The sequence below is a fragment of the Herpailurus yagouaroundi genome, unplaced genomic scaffold, assembly GCF_014898765.1.
Source record: "Herpailurus yagouaroundi ecotype Mexico unplaced genomic scaffold, PumYag 210, whole genome shotgun sequence".
Taxonomy (NCBI): domain Eukaryota; kingdom Metazoa; phylum Chordata; class Mammalia; order Carnivora; family Felidae; genus Herpailurus; species Herpailurus yagouaroundi.
This window is the reverse complement of record NW_024412441.1, coordinates 11,947,010-11,973,022: the sequence shown is the minus strand read 5'-3', so window position 1 is coordinate 11,973,022 and position 26,013 is coordinate 11,947,010. Positions and strand designations below refer to the sequence as shown.

Here is a 26,013-nt window from a genome sequence, read left to right as displayed (position 1 = left end):
CCTTGGATGCCCACGAGTGGATGCCAGGTGGGCAGCCTTCCCTGTGCTAGCACATGAGGTGGACCTCCATACTTGGTATTACACACTGAATTGTGTCTCCCCCAAATTCACGTGGAAGTCCTAATGCCCCAGTATTTCAGAATGTGACCTTATTTGGAAATGAAATCTTCACGGAGGTAATCGTGTTAAAATGAGGTCATTGGGATGGGCCCTGATCCAGGATGACTGGTGTCCTTATAATAGGAGGGAAATTCAGAGACAGGCAGGTAGATACACACAGAGAGTGCCTCGTTAAGGCTGGAGTTACGTTGTCACAACCAGAAGGAAGGACCAGCAGCAAGGAGAGAGGCCTGGAATAGATCCTGTCTTCACAGCCCTCAGAAGGAACGAGCCTGCCGACACCCTGATTTCAGACTCTGAGCCTCTAGAACAGAGACCATCGATTTCTGTCATTTCAGTGCCCCCAGTTAGTGTTCTTGGTTAACGGCAGCCCTTTCCCATGCAGAGGCTGACTGTCCACAAACTGGGCTGGGGACAGTGTGGCTGGACCCCTGGGTGGGGAGGGGAGGCAGCACCACTGTACTCACAAGATGCTAGGCCCCGTGGCCCCCCAGAAGGCTCCATTGTGCATCTTCTCCAGGTGTGTGTTTTCCTTGAGCTCCCTGTGGGGGAAGGACAGTGTTCTTAGTGGGGTTGGCACTTCGTGGGTTAACAGTCACCGCTGCGTGTGCACACGTTTGGAGCAGCCTGCCTGTGCGGTGCTCAGCCGTAGAGGGAAAAGGGAGATTGTAGAAGAAGGGGAAAAGACACGCTGGTGCCAGGCTTATTGTAAAACTGCCCGCGTGTGTGTCTGGGCCCACCTTTCCCCTGCAGATTCCCCCTCACTCAGTAGAATGCTTTGTCCTGCAGCTTCAAGTCCTCACCCTTTCCTGTTCTGGAGTCAAGAAGGTTTGCTACCGCACAGCTGGGCGGGGATGGAAGTGCTGCTCCAGTGTTCAAGGCTGAAGGGTGGAGGCGCAGCCTGCTCTGTATCAGGTGCTCAGCTGCCCTGACCTTGGAGGCCTCAGAGCTGGTTAATAGCAATATGCTGAAGTTTGCAAATACTTACTTGAAAAGAAAAAGTAGGGTCCAAAGTTACCCTTTTCAGATATGCATTCTCACTGGGTAGGAAAGGGGAGGAAGGACAGCCTGTGCAGAAAATTGCCCTACACCCAGCATGCCCCACTCGGGGTTCCGTGTTGGGTACATGATAGTCCTCAGGTGTGTGTGTTGAGGACCACTGCTGTTAAGGCTGTGGCACGACCAGACGCTGCTACGCAGTAGCTACCCGAGGCTTCTGTTCCTTGAGCTCCAAGCAGCTCAGGGTGAACTGTTCAGGAATAGCTCAGCTTGGTGCTGCTGAACAGCCTGCTCTGGGCCCTCATGCTGGTGTCTCCAAGCCCAGGCCCCTCTCGGGGTGGACGAGGGAGCTGGGAGCGGGGTCCCTGGGCTCAGGCTTGCCAGCCTTCTTTTGAGCACTTTCTTTCTACAACAGAAGAGTGGTGACTCAGGGCATTCTGGAAAATGCATCCATTGTCGATGTGATGATTTGAAGCATAGCAGGATTCTCCTGCATCACTGTTACAGTGTTACATGGCAAAACAAATAGACCAACACTCACTCTCCCCTCCCTTGCAGGAGGCATAGGCAATTACCTGGTTCATCTCCTAGCTCTCCATCTTCTTCATTGTCTTCCTGCATGTCTCCACATCACGCCTGCCATTTAAAAACTGCAACCCCCCCTGCATCTCACTCCCTGGGTGGCTGTTTTCCACATGCTTCTACTAAGCGTTCTCCTCAGAAATCCTCAGCCCTTCCATCAGAATGCACCCGTCAGTCTCACACAGTCCTATCCCCTGGGTGTATTTCTACTTTCAAAGAGATGAGGTTGTCAGAGTCAATTGCTGTTTAAGATCTAAATCAAAAGAAAATTTCCTTCCCAAACCTCCATGCTCTTTTCCCTGATTTGGTTTGTTTTAATTATGTTCTGTTATGGCCATAAATCATCGAAATGGGGCTCTGTGAGCAAATAATCGTCATGTCAGCCAGGTCAAATTAATTGCTCAAATTTCATGACAGAACTTTTCACGTGTTTTATTAAAAGATCTTTCTGTGTACTGATAACTCCGCAGTATGTAACTCGGTTAAAAAACAAATCAGATTCGTCTACCATGTTTTCCTAGGGGTCACTTTCAGGTTCTCAAGTGACACAGCCTTCCAGGTATGAGAAGCACACACAGGATAACCTCTTGAAGCACAGTGGGAGAACCCCCGAGCCCCACCCAAAATTTTCACAAGTGGGGTGCTCTGAGAATGACAAGGGGTGACTCTCAGAACCCTGGAGGTGTCTGAGGGCAACCCTCTGGTGCTGTGTCTCTCCACCCTGTTCTAACTTAGTTAGGTAGAAAATTCAAGAACTTTGTAGGGCTTTGGTGTCATCATTCTGAACAACTTTGGACAGGCCCATTTGTGAGGAAGGTGTAGAAACTGGGTTGAAGGTACACTTTGAAAATTTTGCTTGACAGTTTTGAAACCTACTCCCCCCTTCAATCCTTCAGGGGACCTCCTTGCCCTTAGAAGAGAATTTAGAATCTTTTCCATTGCCCCTGAGTTCTGCATGGTTTGCTCGCTCTCTATCTCTAGGTTTGTCTCATACTGGTTTCCCATTGTTGATGACCCTCCAGCCACACTGGCCTCCTCTTAATTCCTGGAGCTGACAACTACTTTTCTTTGCCACTTCAGGACCTTTGCACATCCTGTTCCCCCTTCCCATGACACGCTTCCCCTCACTATTACCATAGTGCACTCTTTGTCATCTTCTGGGTTCAGCCTACGTTTCATGGCCCAGGGATAGCCTACATCCATGGCCAGGCTATCCCTGGACACCTAACCTAAAGCCAGACAGCCCCTGTACTCTCATAGATCTCAGTAATGGGTTATTTCCTTCATAGTATATATTCCTATCTGCAGTAAGTTCATTTATTTACTTGCCTTTTTGTCTGTCTCTTCTGCTAGAACAGAAGCTTCATGAGGACAAGGACTCTTTCCACTCTGCCATTGCAGACCCAGCTCCCTAACGTGGTGCCTAATATATACTGGCGATGCTTAATGTTTGTTGAATGAATAAATGAATGAAATTGATTTGTTTTCTTGGCAAACTGATTTGTGTTCTTGGTTTCCTCTTTCTTGCAACAGTAAGATGTGGGGGATACAGAATCTTGACTAGTTGAACTTTTTGAGGTACACATCCCATTTTGGCTTCCCTGATGCAGCTGGGACACTGCTGATGAAGGCCCTCTTGACTGACACCCTGTTTTCTCTGACCTCCCAAGGATGTTTTCTGCTGGTTTTCCTCCCACTCTGTTTGCTTTTGCTCTGCTTCTCTTCCTTCTCTCTTGGTGTCCCCCAATTTTATATTCAGTTCTCTTACTCTGCCCCCTCATCCAGGTGACCTCAGCCACAAAGGCCTTCAGTTACCCCCTCTATTCAGATAGCCGATATCTGTCTCTAGCCTGTACAACCCCCACCCCAACCACTGTCCTTTCTGCCAACAGATGAACCTTCTTTAAGCACCCTCATACTTCATTCCCATCCCAGAACTTTCAACGGCCTCTCATTTTCTATAAAAGAGAGTCCTAATCCTTTACTGTGGCATCTAAGGCCCTTCCTGCTTTGTCCCTAACCCACATCTAGTTCTTTCTAAAAGGTACTGTTTGCTGTTCTGTGAACACATGCTTCCCCCTCTGGGCCATTCTCTTTGTTGTCCTCTGCTTGGGATGCATTTTCCTTCTGTCTTTACCTGTCCAACTGAGGCCCAGCTCAGAGTCTACATCTCTCAGGAGGCTTTCTCTAATTTCCTTCTTTTCTGCCTTTGAAATCCCAGAAGACTTTACTTCTCTCAGGGGAGGCATCACACTTTGCCTTCTGTTTTAGTTACTACTTAGTATACAGTTTATATACCATCTGGCAATGCTTCTTCCTAGGCCGTAAGCTCCTGTGGGGCAAACACCAGGCCTTACTCATTTTCATTTCCACCCCAAATGTAGCATATTCCTTCAAACATAGCTGATGCTTGGCAAACCCTTGTTGAGTGAATAACTGCATGAGGCATCTGAAAGTACTGTGCCAGGAGAGGATATGCCTCTGATTTAAATTTGGCAGAAACAGATTCAATTGGCTAGAGTGAACTCTTCATTAGATTCAAGTCAACAAGAAAATGAGGGAAATTTTTCTCCATGATAGGAAGCTATCATTTCTTGAGCACTTGGTACGTGCCAGACTCAGGCTAAGACCATAAAAATATAATTATTTTTCCTTCATTCATTCATTTGTAATTAATTAGCTGTGCAATGTAATAAATGATAAATGAGCACCCACTCTGTGCTAGGCACTGTGTTAAGTACTGAGGATACAAAACAGACCTTTTCATTTTGGTGGGGATATCCTCAAAATAAGCCTAATAATAGCTCTATTTCATGGATGAGAACACTGTGGCTGGGATAGGTTAAGTAACTTGCTCGTGATCAAGCTGATAAATACTGGCATTGGAGTTTAAGACCCAGTTAGTGACTCTTAGATATGTTCTCATAACCACCAAGCTCTGTAGCATGGTACCAATATACTAGAGCATTTAATTAATATGTATAGTTAAAATAAATAGTATGTTGTAAAGACTTATGTTACCCAACTTGGCAGCCTCAGCATCTCCTGGAAGCTTGCTCAAATTACAAATTCTCAAGCTCTACCCTAGCGGCAATGAAGCAAAGTCTCCGGAGGTGGGGCCTAGGAATCTGTGTTTTAACAATCTCCACCTTATTCTTGTGTGTGTTAAAGTATGAGAAGCACTGGTATAGACTACGGTTGATACAATGTATCATAAAAGTCTTTTCATTTGTTTTCCTTAATTTTGGCTTCAGTTGAGCTTTTCGGGCTCAAGTTTTCAATAGTTTGCTTAGTTTTTATTATATCCAACTGTAGGGTGATTGTTACCTTACTCCTGCCTGTTAGGGTTCAAATGGCCCCAGCCCCAGTAGGCTTTGTAAATGAGCCACTCTTTTAGTAAAGAAGCCATAGAAGGAAAGAGAGGTGGGAAACAATGAAGGATAGTTAGTAGGGATGCTCTCCTTGAGTTAAATGCTGTTAACGCTGGGGACTGGGTGCAATGTGGTGTAGCACAAGGGCCCCTCACCCTGTGGAAAATGCTCCCCATACCCGCCCCACCCCAGCAGTAGGGGGATGGGACTGTGAGGGTGCTTGTTGTGGCTGATTAGGTTGGGTAAATGGGATTGCCAGTTTTCTCTGCAGGGGGGCTGGGGGAAGAATTTCTTCACTGAAATCGCGCTGACTCTAACATGCCATCAACCTGAGCGAAGGGGCTAGAGAGGGAGGCTGTGAGATGAAACTAAAAGTAGGGTGTTGAATATTTTAGCAAACTGTCAACTTGAATGTCTCCGGGCTGCATCTGTCTTTGAAATCAGGGTGCTCTGGGGTTTCTAGCCAGCCAGTTGCCTAGTAACATGCATGAAACACTGAGGACTAGCCACTTGAAAGTTTATTTTTGTCCTGAGTTAGTTGCTGAAGATTGAATGTGATCTGGTAGCCAGAGTAATATTTCATTTTTATTCATGAGCTGGGGAAATAGCACATACTTACAGGGAAATCAGCGTCGTCCCGTTGAAGGCATGACTTTGTATTTCTTCAAACCCATTTCCATATAGTTTGCTGAAGGGAGAGGAGAGAGGATTTAGCAGTGAAAGCAGCACATTTTGGAATCACACATTCTTCCTTCTGTGACATTTACTACTAAGATAATTACTGGCGTATGCAACATTCACCTCTGTCTAACGTTTTAGATTCTGAGGACCTGGTGAGAGGGAGCTGGGTTTTTCTCTTTTTTTCTTCTTGCTCTAGTTTGGCTTCACCTCCACCACTCTAGTTTGGCAGCAGCAACACCAATTTATTACGTGTTTATTAAGTGCCAGATACTTGACCAGCTATTCGACATCGATTTTATGACTTAATCCTCATTGCCATTTCCATTTTACTGATGAGAAAGCGATGTCTCACTGTCGTCGTGCTGTCTGCTCAAGCTTAAAGAAAGCAGCGGCGGAAGCAGAAATAGTGGCCAGAACCGTCCAATGCTCAAGTCTTGCCTCTGCCTCCTCAGGCCTGTGTGGGCATGTGTGCTTTCTGGGAGGCTGAAAGCGGACGGCAGAGGAAGGCTCTGGCATGGAGTTAGCTTTTCCTTTTCTTGGATGAGTATGTGTTTTGGTTGCTGCCATATTTGGCTCCATAACCAAGAAGATTTCCGTGCCTGTAAACAGTTCTTTAAGACGAATTAGTGGATAGCGAAATCAATTTAGTCGGGTGCAGTCGGCATTTCGCAAAAATGAGATAGAACAGAATGGGACAAAATGGAAGATACTGGAGTGTGTTGCATGTAATTAGGGTAGTACTACTTACGGAATTTTGTTCCACCATTTTTGTATGTTACATACTTAAAAGTATACGTACACATATACATAGAAACATCTACATCTGTTCAGAGTAAGACACAAGAGGCTCCTCAGAAGACAGATGTCGGGAAATGTTGGAGCCTGCAACAAACTTGGAGAGGATCAAGTGGCACGCTTTTATTTTATAAAGAAGGGAAGAGTCTCGGAAAGGAAAATGGCTTGTCTAAAGCCCACAAGAGGCAGAAATGGGACCAGAGCACACGGTGCCTGGGGCTACTTCCAGCATGTCAGTTTCACTGCTTGCTACTACTTTTCTACCCTGAGATATCCAAACGGCCCCTCTTCCTCTTCCTGGGGGGCTATGCTTAAATACCATGTTCGTGTGTGGCCCTTCCTGGCTGCCCATTTAAACTACAATCCTCCCTTCTCCCAGCATTCCTGCATTCCCATCCCCCTTTGTTGAGTTGTTTTTCCTCTGTGGCTTTATCAGCATCTGACCCTGGATTATAACATACTTGTTTATCATCTACCTTCCCCAGCAGTTAGCTTCATGAGCACAAGGATTTGAAACTGTTCTGTTCCTTGCAGAATCCCCTGTATCTAGAGTAGTGCCTGGCACTTGGGAGGATTACAATAAGTATATGTTAAATGAACTGGATGAACAAATGGGTGTATGTAAGGTGATTTTCTAATCATAGCCAACCGGGCAAGTTTGAAAGGCACAGTCTTAGAAATATTTATGTAAGTCCTTCATGCACAATGATGTAATACTCAAGTGAGAAAGAGCTATATAGTATAACATCAAATTAAACTCCAGCATCTGGCAAGACCCTAGCTTCCCTTTAAGGGGTTGCTGGTAGTTGCATGGCCATGTCATGGGTGGGCTGGTGGGTGTGACTTGAGAAACCCTGTTCCACATGGCTGTTGACTGCAAGGTTTCTCTAGCCTTTGTTAAAGAAAACAAACATGGAAGGAATTCTGTCTTGTGGGGTGTGTGTGTGTGTGGTGTATATTTGGGGGTGGGGGTCTCTTTCCATCAATCCACAGCACATCTGAGACAAACCAGCATATAAATAAGCAGGACTCAGGGTTGAAGCATGATGTTTGAACACTGGAATTCAGAAAATACAGAGATTACAGAATAATTCATAAGGTCTCCTTATTAATTTTAGTTCAGATCGAACAGGGGAAGTGTATTTAATTCATTTTGTAAAACCCCCGGGTGTCTCATAATGCTTGCTCCCTAGCAGAAGCTTAGTCAAAAGGTTGGGTGGAGCAGTGGCCTCACCCTTCCATGTGAGGAAGAGCCTTCTCTGGCTTCTCCTGCTCTCATGTGCTTTCTTCTAGAATTCTGAATTTGCAACTTCACATATGAGCTCTCAGCCAGGATTACTGGCTGCCATTTTTTTTCAGTAGTTTTCTTTCCTCATGTATATGATAGAATTGGAGGGGCTAGGTACTTTCTTGGTTTATGCCTGTTGCCTTGTGCAGTTACAATCTTCTTGCCTCCTTAGCAGCTCAATCCCACTGGAATTCTTTTTTTTTTTTTTATTTTACATTTAGAATATTATTCTTTGGCAGTCCTTTATCATTTGGGAGTTTGAATTCCTTTATAGCAATCTCTTGTAGATAAAGGAATCATATTGTTCTTTTCTCAGAACTTCTTTGAAATTGGATTTCTTGGAGTCCAAGCCAATGTTTGCCAAAGCATTTCCCTTCATCTCCTGACTCAGAATCAACCGGAGCTGCTTGCCAGAAATGCAGACTCAGACCTACTGACCAGGTGCACTGCAGATCTGTGGAATCAGAATCTGGTGGTGGTATCCAGGAATTTGCACTTTTATAGCAAGCTCTCCCAGTGAGCCTTGGGCATCCCACTTTGGGGCCTTTGCCCTAGGTTACAGCATTGGATGATATAGCTCTCACCATTTCCATATACAGATCAGATGGTCTGCTGGACAGAACTGAGTCCAGAGTCTGGTCCCCTTACCACTGTCTCTACCTTCTAAGTGATGGAGTTACATGTATAGTGAATTTAAAAAAAAGTAGCCCCTACTCTGTTTTGAGCAAAGCAAAGCTGCCAGCAGTTGTCTGGATACCCATTCTCTGTCATTTTTATGTGCTGTTCTTATCCTAGTTTTGATATATATTAGAATTTTGTACTTTTTTTTTTTTTTTTTTTTTTTTTTTTTTTGGTGGGGCTTACAATGCCATTGTTCTAAGTGAAGCTTCATGGTTAAGGTTGCAAGTATTCAACCCAACTGCCTGGGCTTGAATCCCAGCTCCACTACTTATTAGCTGAGTTACTTTATTCAATCATCTCACCTCTCTGTGTCTTAATTTCCAAATCTGAAAATAGGGGTGATAATAATAGTATTGACCCCAAAAGACTGTTGTGTGGATTAAAATGCGTAACATATGTTAAACACTTTGAAAGAAGTCCTGGAACACAGTAAATGCTTAATGTGTTGCCATTATTATTATTAATTATTATTATTATTATATCTTGTAGTAGCCTTCATCTCTCTGACCAGAATAGAGGGCAGGGGTTTCCCTTGTCCTGCTCTGGACAGGATTTCTGTGAAATGCAGCAGTCTGTTTAATTGAACTGTTCAATGGGGTAGAGGTGTTCCTGCTCCTGGTGGAGGAGGTCATTTTAGTGGCCGGGGCTGTCCCACATGTACTCACTCTCCAAAGGTCCGCCGACACCTTTGGTCTGTGTTGGCATCAATGACATTTTTGTATTGGGACATTTTTTCATGTCTTTTTTAATAGCTTGGGTCCTACTTGTCCCGACTTCCCAGAGAATGGAGCTCACCGTTTCCTTTTTAGTTGTTGCTCTTCAGCTTTGTTCTTAGCAGTCGCGCACAATAGAATGTGTTGCCTTGTTTTGATTAAAAGAGTGGCTTCCTTACTTTGGAGAAGTTACAAATGCGAGTGGGAGGCCTCATGCTGTCAGGCCTGCACAATGCTTTAAAATGCCCCTTAAAACAGCTGGAGAGTCACTTCAGATAACTTTTTTCCCAAGACTTCATGGTGTCAGAATTAAATGAGGACAGCTTCCCTTGCCTTGGGGATGCAGTCACAGGCACGGAAATGGTTTCTCCCCCTCTCCTGTATGACAATAGCTGCACCTTACTTTAAAGCATTGTCTGTGTTCTCTATTCAAATGTCAGTAATTGTGACTCAAAAAGAGAGAATGTCACCTTTTTATTCAAAATAAGATTCAGGCTTTAGAACTTAATCACAGATGATACTCTAATTGTGAATGCTGCCTTAAAACAAACTCCTAATATTCCTGGGGCTCTAAAAGCATTTTTTGGCGTTTTAACAGTATTAGATAGTCTTCCATAGTTCCCTTTTAGATCATATAACCACCTAGTTTTTGGATGATTTTAAAGAAGAAAGCTTAATTTATGTTTGCAGATCTGCAGGGTCTCAAAAAGTGGCCTCAGGGTTTCTATTTTAGAAAATGTGCCCTATGGTGGTACATCTATAAGCAAATTTTTATCAAATGACTATACAAATACCTACCTAAAGAACAGGGATCCTAAATTCACCTCTTTCTTCTCCCTGTGGTATTTTTCTGCAGTCCTTTTATGTATGAATAATTCTTGTGTATGAAGTATATGGAGACACTTCTTTAGTGGATGTCCTGGCAGTGGTTGTATGGATAACTGTCACCAGTCACTGTCATCAGGCCAATCTCTATATGCTGCCATGACCCTGGTTTTGAATGTTCATCAGAATTCCCCCACTTCTGTGGGTCTCACATTCCCAATGGCAAGGGAACCCTCTCTCTGAAGCGGGCATACCTCCTGTGTTTTGGCAGCATGGAGTTGTTATGTTCCCCCTCAAGTTGCCCTCAGCCAAGTTCATGTGGATTATTATTATAATGGATTATAATATATTGAATAAAATTTTTGAAAAATCTACTTCCATAGTGATATTTAAAAAGAGCGAGATTGAGAGAGAGAGGATTCTTCTTTTATGGAAGAGCATTGGTAATAAATGTGGAAGAATGATGAGATTTAAAACTTCCATTTTGTAATACCCTACATAACTGAATAATCAGCAGATGCTGAAACCATCAGATGAAGGGTTATTGGCCAACAGGCTAGCGGCATCAACTCAAAGTCTCCCACCATGCTTTATTATTAATGACAAAGGGAAACATGTGCTCTTACAATGAAGATGTCTGGCAGTCACCACTTTAACCAAATGGCCAAGGAGCATGGCACGACATGCTTTCTGGTTTGATGCACTGGGAGAGATACAGCATGCCCTTTGCAATGTTCTTGCAGAAAAGTTGACCTGAATCTAATCCTGACAATACAGTCAAATGAATCCAGATAACTGGCCTGGGCTCCTTCAAGGAATTGGTGTCATACAGAACAGAGGAAGGCAGGGGAGCGGATCTTGGGGTGGAGGTGAGGTGGGGAGGACTAAAGAGACATAATAGTGAAAATGCAATGCATAAACTTTGATTGGAGTCTGAGTTTAAAAACAATCTATAAAGGACTTTTTCATTGGAATGTGGAGTATGGGTTGGAGGATGCCATTAAATTCAAGTTCATTTTTTTAGGTATAATGGTGTAGTTATGTAGAATGTCCCTGTTTTGGGGAGATACATGCTGAAATGTTTAAGGTATGAAGCATCATAATATCTATAAACTTCTTTTGGATGGTTTGGCCAAAAGGAAATGTGTTGTGTATACTTAAGATACATAGAGATGGGGTGGGCGTGGCAAGCTGTTAATTGGTAGTAAATCTAGGTAAGATGTAAAGGGGTATCATTGGAAAGACAAATGGAAAGTGACTCTGTTTTTCCATTAAAAATTTTCAAATAAATAATATTAAAAAAAAAGATGAAACAGGATGGTCTAAAACAAGTGGCTTGCTGAATATTAGCTTTTAATCATGGCGATGCTGTGTAGTTGACACGACACGATTGGATTTGCACCAAAGGTATTAATAATCCCACTGGATACACAGAGACAGAGGCATGTCTGGGTGGTATAATTGACTAAGGTTCATAGACACAGAGCCGGGACTAGAATCCAGGCTTTCTGTCTTAATGCCCAGCAGCCTCTTGAGTGTGACTTATGACAGGTGCAACCTGGAATCTTGTCATCCTTTGCCATGCATTCTTTTTCTGAAGGGCCTTAGGGAATTAGTTGCCATGACCTTTCCTTCTCTTTGTAGAGTTCAGACATGAATCAAAGTTGTCTCTTTTTTGAGACTGGTATGACCAGTCACCTAGAATATTTTAAAGGTGGTGCAATGCAGCCAAATCCTGCTCACTCGGGGGGGGGGGGGGGGTACATTTCAAGGTGGCCTCTTGAGGAGATTTAATGAAAAGCCAAAGTGGCTATAAAGGGACGTAAGAGTATAATGCATAGTTTTAGCATTAGCCCCACTGAGCTTCTCTAGCATCAAGTGAAGTGTTCTGTTTTCATTAAATGAGCTCGCAGTTGGTAAAGATTTAGGTGGGGGGAGGGCAGGAAAGGTTCCACAAAAAGCAAAATTTCAAATACTACTAATAATGAAGAGATAAGGCCTGCTTTCATTATTTTCTAATTAGGGAGTTGAACTTTATAGCTGAGAAAATAAGGCTTTCCTCTTTAAGTGTAATACCCTTTTTCCAGCAGGGTGCTCCACGGGATCCTTCACTTACAGAAGGGCCCATTCAGCTGAGAACAAGTGCCAAGCAAATGACTAATTGCTCCCCTTCCAGATGAAGGGCTGAGAGTGAGGAAGGAATGGAAGCACAATGCTCCCTCCCCCTGGGGCCACCTAGGAGAGGTGGATCTGCAATCCTCATTAACTTCAGAGGTGGGGCAATTATGCCCTGCTGGTAGGCACTATTCTTCTTAAAATCATAACTAACATAAGTTAATGGCCCCATAATAAAAATACTGTGCAGCTCTCATGTGCACATGCTGAAATGTGATGTGTGAAAGGAATCTTTGGTTGTTCCTTGAGTTTGGTAGGGTGGTACCATCCTAGGAGCTCACAGAATCCTGTGGATCATCCTAACATTTGTTTCCGTGTTGATCATTCTCCACATCTTCTGTCCTTTCATTCCATTTCCACTTCATTCCAATGGCTGCATGTTTACTTGGAAGGAGTGCCAATTGGTTCCTGATTATTTTTAGATTTAGGTCAAACTCAAAGGGAGTCTTGAACATTTGTGATGTTTGAATAAAGGCTACTCTGTTGGGTGGTTTCTTCTTCTTACTACTTTTATCAGAGTTACTTCTTAGCTTTTAATCCTGTATCCCAGCTTTCAAGACTCAGTAATCCAATTTCCCTTCCACCCCTGCCATTTATCTAAACCTATTTCCTGTTTCTTTAGCTGGACGTTTATTCCCAATAAGTAAGACTCATCTTGTTTTCCTTTTTTCCACAGCCGTGCTTTTGCTCATGCTATCCCCTCACTGGGACCACTCGCTCCCCTTTTCTTGGTATGTGGGACCACATAATGGTTAAGATTGTGATTCTGAAGACAGACTGGGTCTAAGTCTTGACCTTGGGCAAATCACTTAACCTCATAGTGCCTTGGATTCCACACCTAAAAGCCCTACCTCATAGGGTTGTTGTGAGATGTAAATGAGGTTTTTTTTAATTTTTTTTTAATGTTTATTTATTTTTGAGACAGAGAGAGACAGAGCATGAACAGGGGAGGGGCAGAGAGAGAGGGAGACACAGAATCGGAAACAGGCTCCAGGCTCTGAGCCGTCAGCACAGAGCCCGATGCGGGGCTCGAACTCACGGACCGTGAGATCATGACCTGAGCCGAAGTCGGACGCTTAACCAACCGAGCCACCCAGGCGCCCCAAATGAGTTTTTAAAAAGTAGTTAAAAACAGTGCAGGCATTTACTAAGTGCTGTATAAATATTAGCTGCTATTGTCACATTTACCCATATAATTGTTACTGATACTATGAGGTCTAACTCAAGTCTCATCTTCACCATGCAGCTGTCTCTGATTTCTCCAGCCCAAGAGGACTTCTCCAAGACTTCTCATTTCTGTGTAATACAAACTCTCACAGTGAATATCTACTAGTTTGTATTATTTTTTCCTTATTTCATATTTGCCCCATATTTTCTCCTTTTCCTCATAGTTGAGATTCTGAGCTTCTTGGGGACATGGATCTTACATCTTTTGTGTTCTAAATAAAGACATAGGAAGACCCTAAATCCTGAGACATGTAGTAACTCCCCACTCAGTTTTTGGTTGGTCTCTCACAGGGGACACGATAAATGAATACTTCTTGATACATTCAGCAGTGAGTTGGAAATACTTTATAAAGAGCTGTAAGAGCTGTAGTATGTGAGGAAAGTGGAGGAGCAGAAAGACTATAGAGAAGATTTTCTAGGATTTCCTATCTCCTGTCTCTTCCCTGGCATTCAAGGGCTGCACATAAAGAATTTATCTTGAAAAAAAAATTTTTTTTTGGTTTTTGCTCTGTATTCTTTGATTGCAGTACTCTGAATACTCTGAGTTGGAGCTGCATTGGCTACAGCTTTGTAATATGACAATTATATGTGTGGAATTATATCTACACAAAGTAAAAAGTTCTATACAAATGCAATGTACATTGATACCAATATTTAGAATCCATGATATAAAAGAGACTCCTTTGAGATGTTTTTTCTCTTGCTTCACAACTACCTCCTCATTTTGGGGTCATCCAATGCATGCTCTTTCTTTAAGGGCAAGCTCATTTATTGACTCAGTATAGCCCTGCTTTGGGCTGTAACCAAAGCAGAAAAAGTGAGAGGGATATGGATGTGGGGAGAAGAATTGAATATGGGTCACTGGGCTTTGGATATAAGGGAGATGTGGTGCCCAGATTTCTTCTTCTGAATGGTGGGGCAAAGGTGAGTGCCCTAGGAGAAGATGGCAGGGATCCCAGAGGGAAGGAAGTCAGGCAGATGAACAGTGGAAGATAATAAGTTGGGTTATCTTAGTGCAGTGCCGTTTAAACTTTATGTGCATGCATATCACTTGGGAACTTGCAGATTCCAAGTCTGTAGTTCTGAGTCATGAGAGTCTGCATGTCTAATTGGCTCTTAGAAGATGCAGTAGCTGCTGGTCCATGAATCATACTTTGAATAACAATGCCTTAGGAAAGAGCATCAAAGGAATAGGGCCTGTGAGCCTGGTAACCTGATGCGTGATTGTCAAATAAAAAGACATTATTTTCAAGTATTAAGGGATGTAGGGAATGGGTATAGATGGTGCTCCTCAGAAGCAAAGTAAAACATTGGAGAGAGAGAAAGAGAGAGAGAGTGAGTGAGTGAATGCAGGCTCTCTCGATCAACTATTCTACCTACTTGGAGAATGTCTTTCCAAGCTCTTCTCATTTGAAACTTGAAATTTCTGTGCTCTTTGCATGAGGGCAGCCATTTCCCTCCAGGCTGTCTCTTCCCAGCTTTAGAGCATTCCAATGATGCAATGAACAATTTCATCCGTTGGAAATTTGGTCACTGTAAGTCCTCAGGGTCCATCTCATTAACTTTAAACTGAATGGGTCAGTTGGTTGTTGTGTGAACACATGACCCAGCTGTAATCCCATGCAACTACTCTCACTCTTAGCATTTTAGGTCATAAAGACTTACCAGTGAATGAGGAATGTGGTAAAAGATGAGAAAGAGCTTACCTCAAGCTAGAAGTGAGAATAGCAGGAGCCTGTATGGCAGAACGTGAATCTGGGAGTTTACTCACAGTGTTATGGATTCGTTATTCATCCCTTGAAAAGCATTTCCTGGTATGGTGGTTATGTGTAAGTTATCACAAATTTCCCTTGAGGAATAAAATGAGAAATATTTACTTTCCAAATTTTAGCTTCAAATAGGAAACTGCTATGCATAGCAATCAGCCTGGTACTTACAGAATGAAATTAAATTCGGAGGAGAAGATCTTCGTAACATCTGGAAGCTCTTGGATGCCTGTGTTACAGATGCTCCTGTGATTGGGGGCAGGGTGGGGATGTGGGCAGAGAATGAATAAAAGTGATTGTTATTAAGGCATAAAGGTAAAAGCAGTAGAAAGGCACTTTGCAAAGACTATTTTTAAATTAAAAAAATATTGAGTTTGACTTTATTGGTAGCACTTTTAGCTGTTGAAGGCTGTCAGAATTTTAAAGCCCCTAACACTATGGGAGAAGTTGCTCTAAGGCTCCTATTTAAAGATCTAGGGGCTGGGACTATACTTTTACATTTATGTTTTTCATTTACATTTTCTTTTTCATTTACATTTATGTTTCCAGCCTGTCTTTTCCTATTGTATCAGTTGCATTTTTCTATTGTATTCCATTCCATTCCTTTTCGGTAATTTGCTCTTGATAGTTCTGGAAAGCATCCCTCTACTTTTGAATAGGTTTTAACTCAAAGATTTTAGGAATATTAATCTCCATGTGAGAGATCCATATCCCTCATTATTAAAAATCTTTGTTTTTTATTTAGCTACCTATTGGTTCATGGAGTTTTTTCTTATAACTTATTGAAATCATTGAACATTCTTTTGGTTATTGGAGCTACTCAAGACTCTTCTTCCCCCTACCTTTTGTTTAAACTTCAAAGAAGAGAGAGGGTTCAGTGATAGGTTAAACTGAAGGATATTTTACTACACAAGAGTGGGACTTCTTTAGAGGAATCCAGGAATCTGGATTGCCCCTGAGTTTTTTTGGGGGGGCTGCGGGGCTCAAACTTGGATGCTTAATTGACTGAGCCACCCAGGCACCCCTCCCCTAAACAAGTTTTAAATTCACCCATCATAGACTGAAGAAACTGATATGAACTGCCTGGCACTCTGGTGGCAATGGAAGAAAGGGAGCCAGGTTTCTCTTTGGTTCTTTCTGATTCTCCTTCTTATCTGTAATTCCAGACTGCACTGAATCCTTGCCCTGTTTACGGCTAGTGATGGCAGTGCAGCTTAGACAGCAATGTGTACTGGGGTTGGGGGAATATCACTCTTCAGGGGGGTAAAAAAGGGACTATAGTGGGCAAATTTGGTTCTGGGATTTTCTTATGTTTTTCCCAACATGGTTGATACTGCAGATGCTTATGTCTCCTGCAGACCATCAGAGGCCTGGAAAAGCAGAACACCTGGGCTGGGAATCATCCAGTGTTTGAACTGCCAAAGGAGCCATGCTAGTGCCTGCAGCAGCCCCTGGAGGAGGCCCCAGGGCGAGACTGTACAGATGGCATGGAACACAGACCCAGAGAGATGTCCTTCCTCCCTCTCCAATTTTTTTTTTTTTTTTTTTTTGCGGTGGTGGGGGTTGTGAACTTCCATCTTCTGAAGATTTTATGAAATTTAACTTATCAGGAAAAAGAGTGAGAGAACATCTATGTTAGGGGGCTTTAAATTTTTCTGTGTGAACAAGTGATTGGTTGGCATGTGAGAAGATCCATAGTGATCAATTTATAGATTGTATCAAGTTTCAGGAATTTTGATTTTGCTGGCAAGGCAGTGAGTCTGCTGGGTTATAGTGGTACTCAATTTATAATTGTAACTAGTAGACTTAATAAGATTTAAAGGGAAATAGAAATAGAACATAATGATTTCATTTACACGGCACAATGCCTACTTCAAGGCAATACTTAAAAAGTTTTTACTTATTGAATAAATGAACAAATGAGGTGAAGGAATCAATAATTCTTCACTAGGGATGGGTGTCAAATTAGAATTGCCTTTTCCAATTTCATCTGAGCTCTGTCTCCATCATCACCTCACCTTAGAGTTTCTGATTTATCCTTTTCTCTAAAGTGTCATGACCCCCCAACCCCACTGTTAGTTTTGAAAACCATTGCAAAGGGGGTGATATTCTTCTCGTGTGTTTTTTGGAGAGTGAAAAGGTCAGGAGCCGGTTAAATGGATTTGGAAGCACCCAGCCTGGTGGCTGACAAGAAATGCTGATTAAATCTTAATCAGAAGGCTGAAAGCAGACATGCAAATACTGCTAAGTATATAGTTAAAAAAAATTCTTTCCAATCTTTTAATTGTTTTGATTTTCATCAGATGCCCAACTTCCCTCCCAGTTTCTCAAAAAGGAGAAATCCTCACAGGTATTTTAACCGGGGCAGATTTCTAAATGCTCCAGGCTCGATGTACACCAGGTTTTTGGTGTTCTGGATCAGTCTGTAAAGAGAGAGGCAGCAGTTTAACAGATGTGTATTGTTTGGAATGCACAAGACCATGGTCACCAGAGGATGCTGGCTGAAAACGGCACCAACAAAAATCAAGTGACTTTCATAGGTTTGAAAGGAGCTCCTAAGAGCCTGTGGATGGAAACTGCATGGTGGGACCCAAATGGTTCTTGCCAGGAAGCTCTGCTCTCATCCTCTTGCTGGGGCAGGTGTAAATACCATAGCTGGCAGTCTGTTCCACCCCACTCTATGAAGCAGCACCAACTTCCAGGACTCCTGGCCAAGTAGGTCCTGCCCTACAGTGGAGCCCACCCACTAGGGGGTGATGGGAGATTCCACTCCCAGGACAGATGAGCAAATTGGCTACTCTCCCTTACAGGCAGACTGGTCCTCTTCGTGTTGGGCTGTCAGGTGCACTGCCAGTTATCCAGATGAGCATTCAGTCTTTGGATCAATCCAGGGGCTTGGATTTGGGGATTTTATACCCCTTCTATAAATAATTTGTTGTGTAGTGATACCCAGCCTCCTAACTTTCCTGAGCTAGTGTGCCCTTCCATAAAACTAGAATAATAATATGCGTTCTTCCTACCTCAGAGGTTGCTACGTAGTGAGTAATAGAATAGGTAGAGATAATGTATGAGGCTAGGCCTTGTACAGTATGTAAGTACAGCCATAACTCCACGGTGGTGTGGTTGCCCTTCTCCCTACTTCTCCAGTGACTTTGACCCTTTGAGAAGTAGCCACAGTTGCCTGTCTACTTTGGATTAAATAAAAGGCTAGTCAATGCCTTTGTTTCTCTTTCCCCATGCAATGACCACTCAAAGAAATGATAATTGCTCTAATTCTATAGAGAAAATATAGTGTATTGGTTAGGTAGATGGGCTCTGGAGTCAGCCTGGTTTTATCTTGGTTTTACTGATTATATGACCTTGGTTACATCATTTAAAGCTCGGTTTCCTCATAGGGTAGTTTTTGAGGAGTAAATGTGTGTGTGTGTGTGGTTCACAATTACTGGTTAACAGTAATTGTTAACCAGTGTTAACAGTTATTATTACAGTTGGTGAAATCAGGGTGTTGAATGATTTGTATCTAGTCACACAGTTGAGAAGTAGTACAACTTGGAAGTGAACTCAGTTTTTCTGACTCTGAGACTAGTGTTCATTACCCCTTACTATAGTTACCCACCATTGGTGCCTGTTTCCAACTGTTATGTCTATTCAATTTCTTTAGAGGTGAGTAATGTTTTGTTGTAATTATTTTTACAACAACTTAGTCAAGCAGTCATGGGCCATGTGGGCAGGATGGAAGGAACTTTTATCTCTTAAAGATTTTTGGTGGTCTGACCTTAAACCACTCATTCAACAAACATTTACTAAGCACCTACATGTGTCAGGCATTGTTTTAGGTACTGGGGATACAGCTGTGAACAAAAAGAGCCTGTATGGAGCTAACATCTTAGTCTCAGGGCCTTCCCTGGGAAAAGTCCATAAATTTTCCATTAGAGCATTTTATTTTTCTTTCTGTTGCATCACAAGCAATTTATTTATCTTAACTGTTCTGGTGGTTCACAGTATAAGCTGTGCTTCTGTATCACTTGGGAAGTCTGTTAAAACTACAGATTTTGAGGTCTGGGATAGGACTGTCATCTATAATGGTAATGACCTCCTCTCTCCTCCCCCAACCCCCAATTCTACTTCATAGCCAAGCCCAGACTATAAATCTACATTTGAATACCCACTATTTTAGATTTCCCCATAATTGGTTGGTGAGTTAGGCTCACCTCCCTGACTATAATGTCATCTCCTGGGGAAGATTTGTATTTTACCTCCTCTGTATTCCAGCAGCATGTGACCCTTGGTTGGACATGTGGCGGGTACTCACATACTTATCAATCAATTATTCTCTTCAGATAATTGCTAATTGGACCATTCATAGGGAGGCCTTGTAGTGTAGTGGAAAATACATAAGCTTTGGAGAAAGAGAGGCTGGGGTGGAATCTCATCTCTGCCATTGTCTACAGTGCCACACTGGTCAAATTACTGACCCTCTGAACCTCCATTCCTCCCCCTGAACAAAAGGGATAATTACCCTACTTTGCAGGGTAGCTGTGAGGATTCATACAACCTTGAGGAAATAAATGCCAGGCACAAGTGTACAGAAAATGTTTGTTGCTAACATCCTTCCCCTCCCCTTAACTTTCAAAACTCCTGTGCAGGTGAAGTTTGTACAAGCTCAGGTTTGAGCCAAACAAGGCAGCAGTAAGAAGCCTGGCTTAGGAGTTACACGAACCAATTTCTAGCCCTAGCTCTAGCACTAACTTGCTGTGTGACATCAGACAAGTCAGTTAAACTCTTTGGGTTGTAGGTTCATCACCTGAAAACTGAATTGAGCCAGTCTTCACCCATCTTTTTTTGTAAATTGGAGGAAAATGATAATTTGGAAAGAACTTTTTTTAAGAATCAATTCTAACACATCACAGTAAGAATAACAAACACATACACATGTCCCACACAGAGCTTTTACATGGTTGGTTTCCAAGAATCATTTAGTGATTAAATGAAGATGTCCAAACAGTCCCCAATGTACTAATTCATGATCTCTAAGCTCCCTTTCAGATTCTCCCACTACCCCAAGTACTTCGTACCCTCCCTTCCATAAGGTAAGAGCTACTTGGCAGGACTCCACAATGTCAATTTTAATTTCCAACTTTGTGTTCTGATGTTTCAGAGTTTATACAGCTCCCAGGGAGAAGCAGTTGTCACCATGGCAACCTTCAGGCCACTGCAGTGAGAGAAATTAGTGCCTGCCCAGACCTAGTAATTGCTGCAGTCTTTTCCTCTTGGATTCCTCGCAGTGGATGCTTGAATACAAATACCGAGTAGGCTCCAGCCAGCGAGGGTAATAGTGTACAGCAATAAACTACGTGTTAGCTGATGCTTACATTTCAGACAAATTGAGGAGGTTGTCAAAGGCATTAGCTTCTATCTTTTCCAGAGAATCACTCTGAGAGATTTCACTAGGGGAGAGAAAAAAAGGGAAGAAACATGAAAGAAATGACCATGTCTGCATAATAATAAGCTATGGGTGTGACCCAACAACTGGGGGCTCCAGTGGGATGCCTTAAGTTGTCCTCCTATCATCAAGTGCTGCCATCTCCCTTTAGAAGCACTGATGGGCATCTGTAACCCAGGTACTGTTGAAATGCGGGTTTCAGTAACCCCTGTTTATGTGACAGGTGTTTTTTTCTTGTTTATCTTATGACTCAAGAGTCACAGTTTGTTAGAAGTGGACAGGTCTTTTGAGGAAATCTAGTCAGATTCCCTTGTGTTACAGCTTTGGAAATTGAGACTTAGAGGAGAGGCAAATAGTGCTTATGGGAAGGCTCAGGACCGGGATCTGGATGTCTGGATTCCCAATTCCATCATCCTAGTGAGGTTTTAATTTGGGTTACATTCATTGTTTCATAACTCTTTACGCTTTTCCCAAAATCCTGCTCTGAGGTAATTGCAAGGTGGTCAACTTCCGCACGTAGTGTCCTTTTTAGGTTGTGTCTATTTCTTTGGCTGTTCTTCTCATTCTTTTAGCAAATTGAGGACAAGGAGTATGTCTTGTTCACTTCTGAATCTGTGGCAACTTGACATTGCCTGGTACGTAGAGTATCAATGAATGAATGGATTAATGGATGGCTTTTTTTTTTTTAAAGACATGAACATAAAGGGCCCAGCTTTGCCATATACCATCTCAAGCATGCAGGTAATATCAATGTTACCCTAAAATTCCACCATAAGCTACCATTTGCTACCAGCTGAGAAAAAAGTCTCAAATTCACAAATTGTACATTTGAGTGTTTCTAAGGTTAACATTCACTGAAGCCTTCAGACTTGAGAGCTTTAGCCCACAGAAAGGCTGAGCCTAAGGCAGTTAATGTCTTTTATGAGCAACACAGTAATGGATTGTTGCTGGACGGATTCATTTCATTCCTACCTAATGGTTTGTTTATTTAGCTGTGGCTACTTTTCTCATGAGGAGGTCTTAATGCATTAAGTTATCAAAGCTCAACATTTAAACTTGGGAGCAGAAGAATAAGGGTTAGGCTCAAGGAGACTGACATCTATGTGTTGAGGAATTATTTTTAATATCCCCATTGCGTATTGGTACCCTAAAGAGCAGTCCAAGTTTCCCCAAGGAGCTAGGATTGATGATGCCGTATCTTCATCTGCTTTACAGATGTAAATCTGCTTCAAAAGCCCAGTGAATTGTTAAGATCAGAGATGCTCTTTAGGAACTAAATGGCCTTTGAGGTCCTTTCACTCAGACTAACGTTAAGGAGGATGCTGGAATACTGGATTCCTGAGAAAGTTCCCTCTCATGCATGGTGTCTTATGCCCTGGCAGCTGAGAGCCAGGGAGAATGGGTTGAATTGACATCTGACAGAAATATGCAATCACACTATATTATCAGGTTGCTTTATACTTTTGATAAAGGCCTTTTATCAATACAGCTAAATACTGTGTGTCTGTCATACACATCTTCTATTTTAGGTATAAAGATTGTCTTCTGATGCACAATAAACCTCCAACACATTTTCTTCTGTGTGGGTGTTATCTAAAAATGTGACACAAGGGAATAACTGCTGTAGCAGAAGGAGGATTTTTATGATTGGAATCTATTTTCTTTTCTATGTGAGAAATTTATCATCACTTATCAAAATGCATTCAGTTCATTGAAGCAAGGTTAATTATCTGGAACTTAATGACTCTTGGAAATCGTACTTTTCTTCAAAGGTCCCTAGATATTATTTGTATTATAAAGATAAAAATACTGGGGTTTCTTGAACACAATTTCTCTTCTAGAAGAATTATCCCCTTTCAACTATGTTTTCTCTTACAAAAGTTTTAATTATTCCAATTATGAATGTCTTTTGGTATGTAGTATCTTACTTACATTTTTACCACCTCATTAAGTCCTCTGAAAGCTTGAGATGGGATTAGTTTGATAGGGAGATAGGTGAGTGATCTAGAAAAGAAAAAAGGAAAGCTAAGAGTTTAATATTTAAGACTGGGTACCTTTCAAGTTCATGAATGTGTGTGTGTGTGTGTGTGTGTGTGTGTGTGTGTGTGTGTCTACAGAGTTCCAGACACTGGTTTCAGGTGGAGAATTCTAACTTACATCAATAAAGAGATGTGCCATGACTCACTCTTGGTCTTTATCAAAGAAATTTATTTTGTATTAAGATGCTCACCTTTGGGATCAGATACACCGGAGTTCATATCTCCACAGGTGATCCTGAGGATGTTATTTAAGCCCTCTATTTCAGTTTCTTCATCTATAAAATTGGAATAATAATTCCAGCTTCACAAGGTTGTTACAATTAATCAAGATAAGCCATGTAAAGAACAGGGCTTGACACCAAGTAAATAGTTGATAAATAGTTCTAGGGTGGCCCCATTGGCCTGGTTGGGAAGATGGAAACGAAACTGCCTTGGGTAAAGTAAAGAAATTACTGGTGAAAATACAATTGGACACCAGGCAGGCAGGAGAAGGAAAGATTCACTAGGAACATGTTCCTATTTTGATCCATACCATCTTCCCCAGGTAGCCAATTTCAGTTTCCTCCCAACCAGAGCAGTTGGCTGCTATGGTTCAATCACATGGGCATCTCATGCCATTTTGGGAGAACATCTATAGAGCATTTCCTTCAGGCACTTGCCTATATCCAGAGGAACAATCTAAGCATTCTGGAATAGAGACAAAAGTTATATGTTACCTAAAAGTTGAGAAAAGAGCAATTATTCAGCAATAGCAAAAGCAGAACAGGATGATGTATGTGCGCTAAAGGAACCCCATGTTCAGATAGCTCAGAAGAAAGTGTCTGCAGAGCAGGAATGAATGTTCAACTGATATTTATCAAGCATTTACAATGGTTGAGTGTTTTGGCCCAAGCATTGGCAGAGAGGAGGTGAGGGGACCAGGACATTTCAGATGGGAAGTCAATGTCAGGAGTATGAGAGTGGAGGTGGGAGATGCTGCCTTGCTTTTCACGTGTCTGTGAAGCACACTGTCTTAGTTGCCAGGAAAGAACATCTTCTGCATCATGAGTGCATTTAATCAGTGAGCTGTCTTGCAGTCTTGGAAGGGACTTGCTATGGTATAAGGTGCTATATGAGCTGTGCACACCTGCCTATAACCTTACAGGCACACAATGGTATGAGTTGGGTATTTCCCTTCGATAGCAGAAGAACTAGATCACAAAGACATTCAGTAGCCCAAACAATGTAACACGAGCAAGTAGACTGAGCCCAAAATGTTCTTTCTATGGTGAGATATTGGGCCAAAGTATGTGATTCCTAACCCAGTCCCTTTCTACCTCCCAACTTACTGAGGAATAACTGACAAATATAATTGTATATATTGAAAGTGTACAATGTGATGATTTGATATACAGATGCATTGTGGAATCATTACAGAGATCAAAATAACGTATCTGTCACCTCACGTAGTTAACTCTTCTTTTTTGGGGGGCAGGAGGTGAAAAAACTTAAAATCTACTGTCAGCAGCTTTCATATATATAAAACCATATTGTTAACTATAGTTACCATGCTGTACATTAGATAATCAGATCATAGTCTTATAACTTAAAGTTTGTGTCCTTTTAGAAAAACATTTTTTTAATGTTTATTTATTTTTGAGGAGAGATTGAGAGAGTATAAGCAGGTGAGGGCAGAGAGAGAGAGAGTGAGACCTAGAATCTGAAGCAGGCTCCAGGCTCTGAGCTCTCAGCACAGAACCCAATGCGGGGCTCAATCCTACAGACTGAGAGATCGTGACCTGAGCCGTAGTCAGATGCTTAACCAACTGAGCCACCCTGGTGCCCCAAAGTTTGTGCCCTTTGATTTATATTTCATTTCCCCCGCCCTAGCCCCTGGCAACCATGATTATCTTCTTTGTTTCTAGGAAATTGACTTTTTTTGGTTTGTTTGTTTGTTTGTTTTGTTTTAGATTTCATATAAATGATATCATACAGTATTTGTCTTTGTCTGGCTTATTTCACTTGGCATAATGCCCTCCAAGTTGGTCTATGCTGTCACAAATGGCAGGATTTCCTTCTTTTTTATGGCTGAAAAATATTCCTTTGTGTGTGTGTGTGTGTGTGTGTGTGTGTGTGTGTGTATTTACCATTCATCCATTGAAGGACCCTCAGGTTGTTTCCGTATCTTGGCTATTATGAATACTGAACATGGGATACAGAGATCTCGTAGAGTTCATGATTTTATTTCCTTCTGATATATACCCAGGTAATCTATTCTCTCTCAGTGAGCAAGGTGGAGGGACAGGCATTGTGACCTTGTTTCTCTTGAGAGGAGAAATGCCACACTCTCACAATTTCTCCTGCAAAACAGCTTACCAACAGTTCCTCTCCAGGGGCTAATGCAAAGAAATTTCATTTCAGAAAAAGACTTTTGCTCAACAGTCTCTTAGAGATGATGCAACCTAGAGGAAGTAATCCAAACTGGGTCCTCTGATTTTATTCTTGAAGACAGTCCCACCAAGCACATTGTTCAATACCCAAACTTATTTAACAGGGCATCCAAGAAGAACAGGGACAGTGGGGGGAGAAATCTTCTTACGATGGCATGTTTGCTTCCTATATTTCTTCTGGAATCATGTCCGCTTGGCTTACTGATTAAAAACACAGTTTTATTGCTCTCTGCCCTGCCAAGTCAATAAATTTCCAGAAGAGAAAGCTGTATTCTACTGTACCCCATGCAACATCAATAAAACTGACAGCCAAATTCTGATTCCAGAATCTTTATTGCTAGGGATAATGCAGTGCAGAACATATTTTGGAGAGTGTTTACATAAAAGCTTAAAACGAACCCTTCAGAGCTGTTTATTCATGCAAATGGAAGCCAGAAGCTGGAGCCTCTCAGCAGGCAGCCTCCCCATCCAAAAGGGAGTATGGTGGGTTCCCAGGAGAGCACTTGGATCAGATTTGACCAGGGAGGTTGCCTGAGCTTTTGATTGATGTAGGGATGAGGGATGAGGAGCAAAGGCTGGACAGAAGTGAGAGAAGCTGTAGCTCATGCACTGACCGTCCCCAGTGACTACAGAACAGCCCTGGTGCAAGATGAAATTTTGCAGTTGACGTTGACGCTGCAGCTCAGGAAAGGCAGTAGTGATGAGAGTAAAAATAAAGTTCCTACCAGAAAGGAGCCACTGAGCAAACAGTGGGTAGCTGTGTGGATGTGACTGGGGGGAGGAAGGGGCCTGGGGGCCAGGGAATGGGGAGACAGGTGAGGTGACGCAGGTGTACTGAGCTTTTGACGCTAGATGTGTTCTCATGAAGTGAGATGCAGA

The 26,013-nt window shown here is 42.3% G+C and overlaps 1 protein-coding gene across 6 annotated transcripts in view; it reads right to left on the bottom strand.

Annotated features, from left to right (window-relative positions):
- The window catches only part of LHCGR (luteinizing hormone/choriogonadotropin receptor), a 60,553-nt gene that overhangs the window by 18,862 nt on the left and 15,678 nt on the right, over window positions 1–26,013 (bottom strand). For 5 of the 6 annotated variants that reach the window (XM_040453793.1, XM_040453795.1, XM_040453794.1 and 2 more), the window contains exons 2-8: window positions 22,599–22,670; window positions 20,596–20,670; window positions 17,572–17,646; window positions 15,395–15,469; window positions 15,229–15,306; window positions 5,692–5,760; window positions 588–662 (exon numbers count right to left, since the gene is read on the bottom strand). In XM_040453793.1, the coding sequence (XP_040309727.1) occupies window positions 588–662; window positions 5,692–5,760; window positions 15,229–15,306; window positions 15,395–15,469; window positions 17,572–17,646; window positions 20,596–20,670; window positions 22,599–22,670 (519 nt within the window). The remainder of the gene's footprint in view (window positions 1–587; window positions 663–5,691; window positions 5,761–15,228; window positions 15,307–15,394; window positions 15,470–17,571; window positions 17,647–20,595; window positions 20,671–22,598; window positions 22,671–26,013) is intronic. The other variant, XM_040453791.1, reaches the window with a different exon arrangement.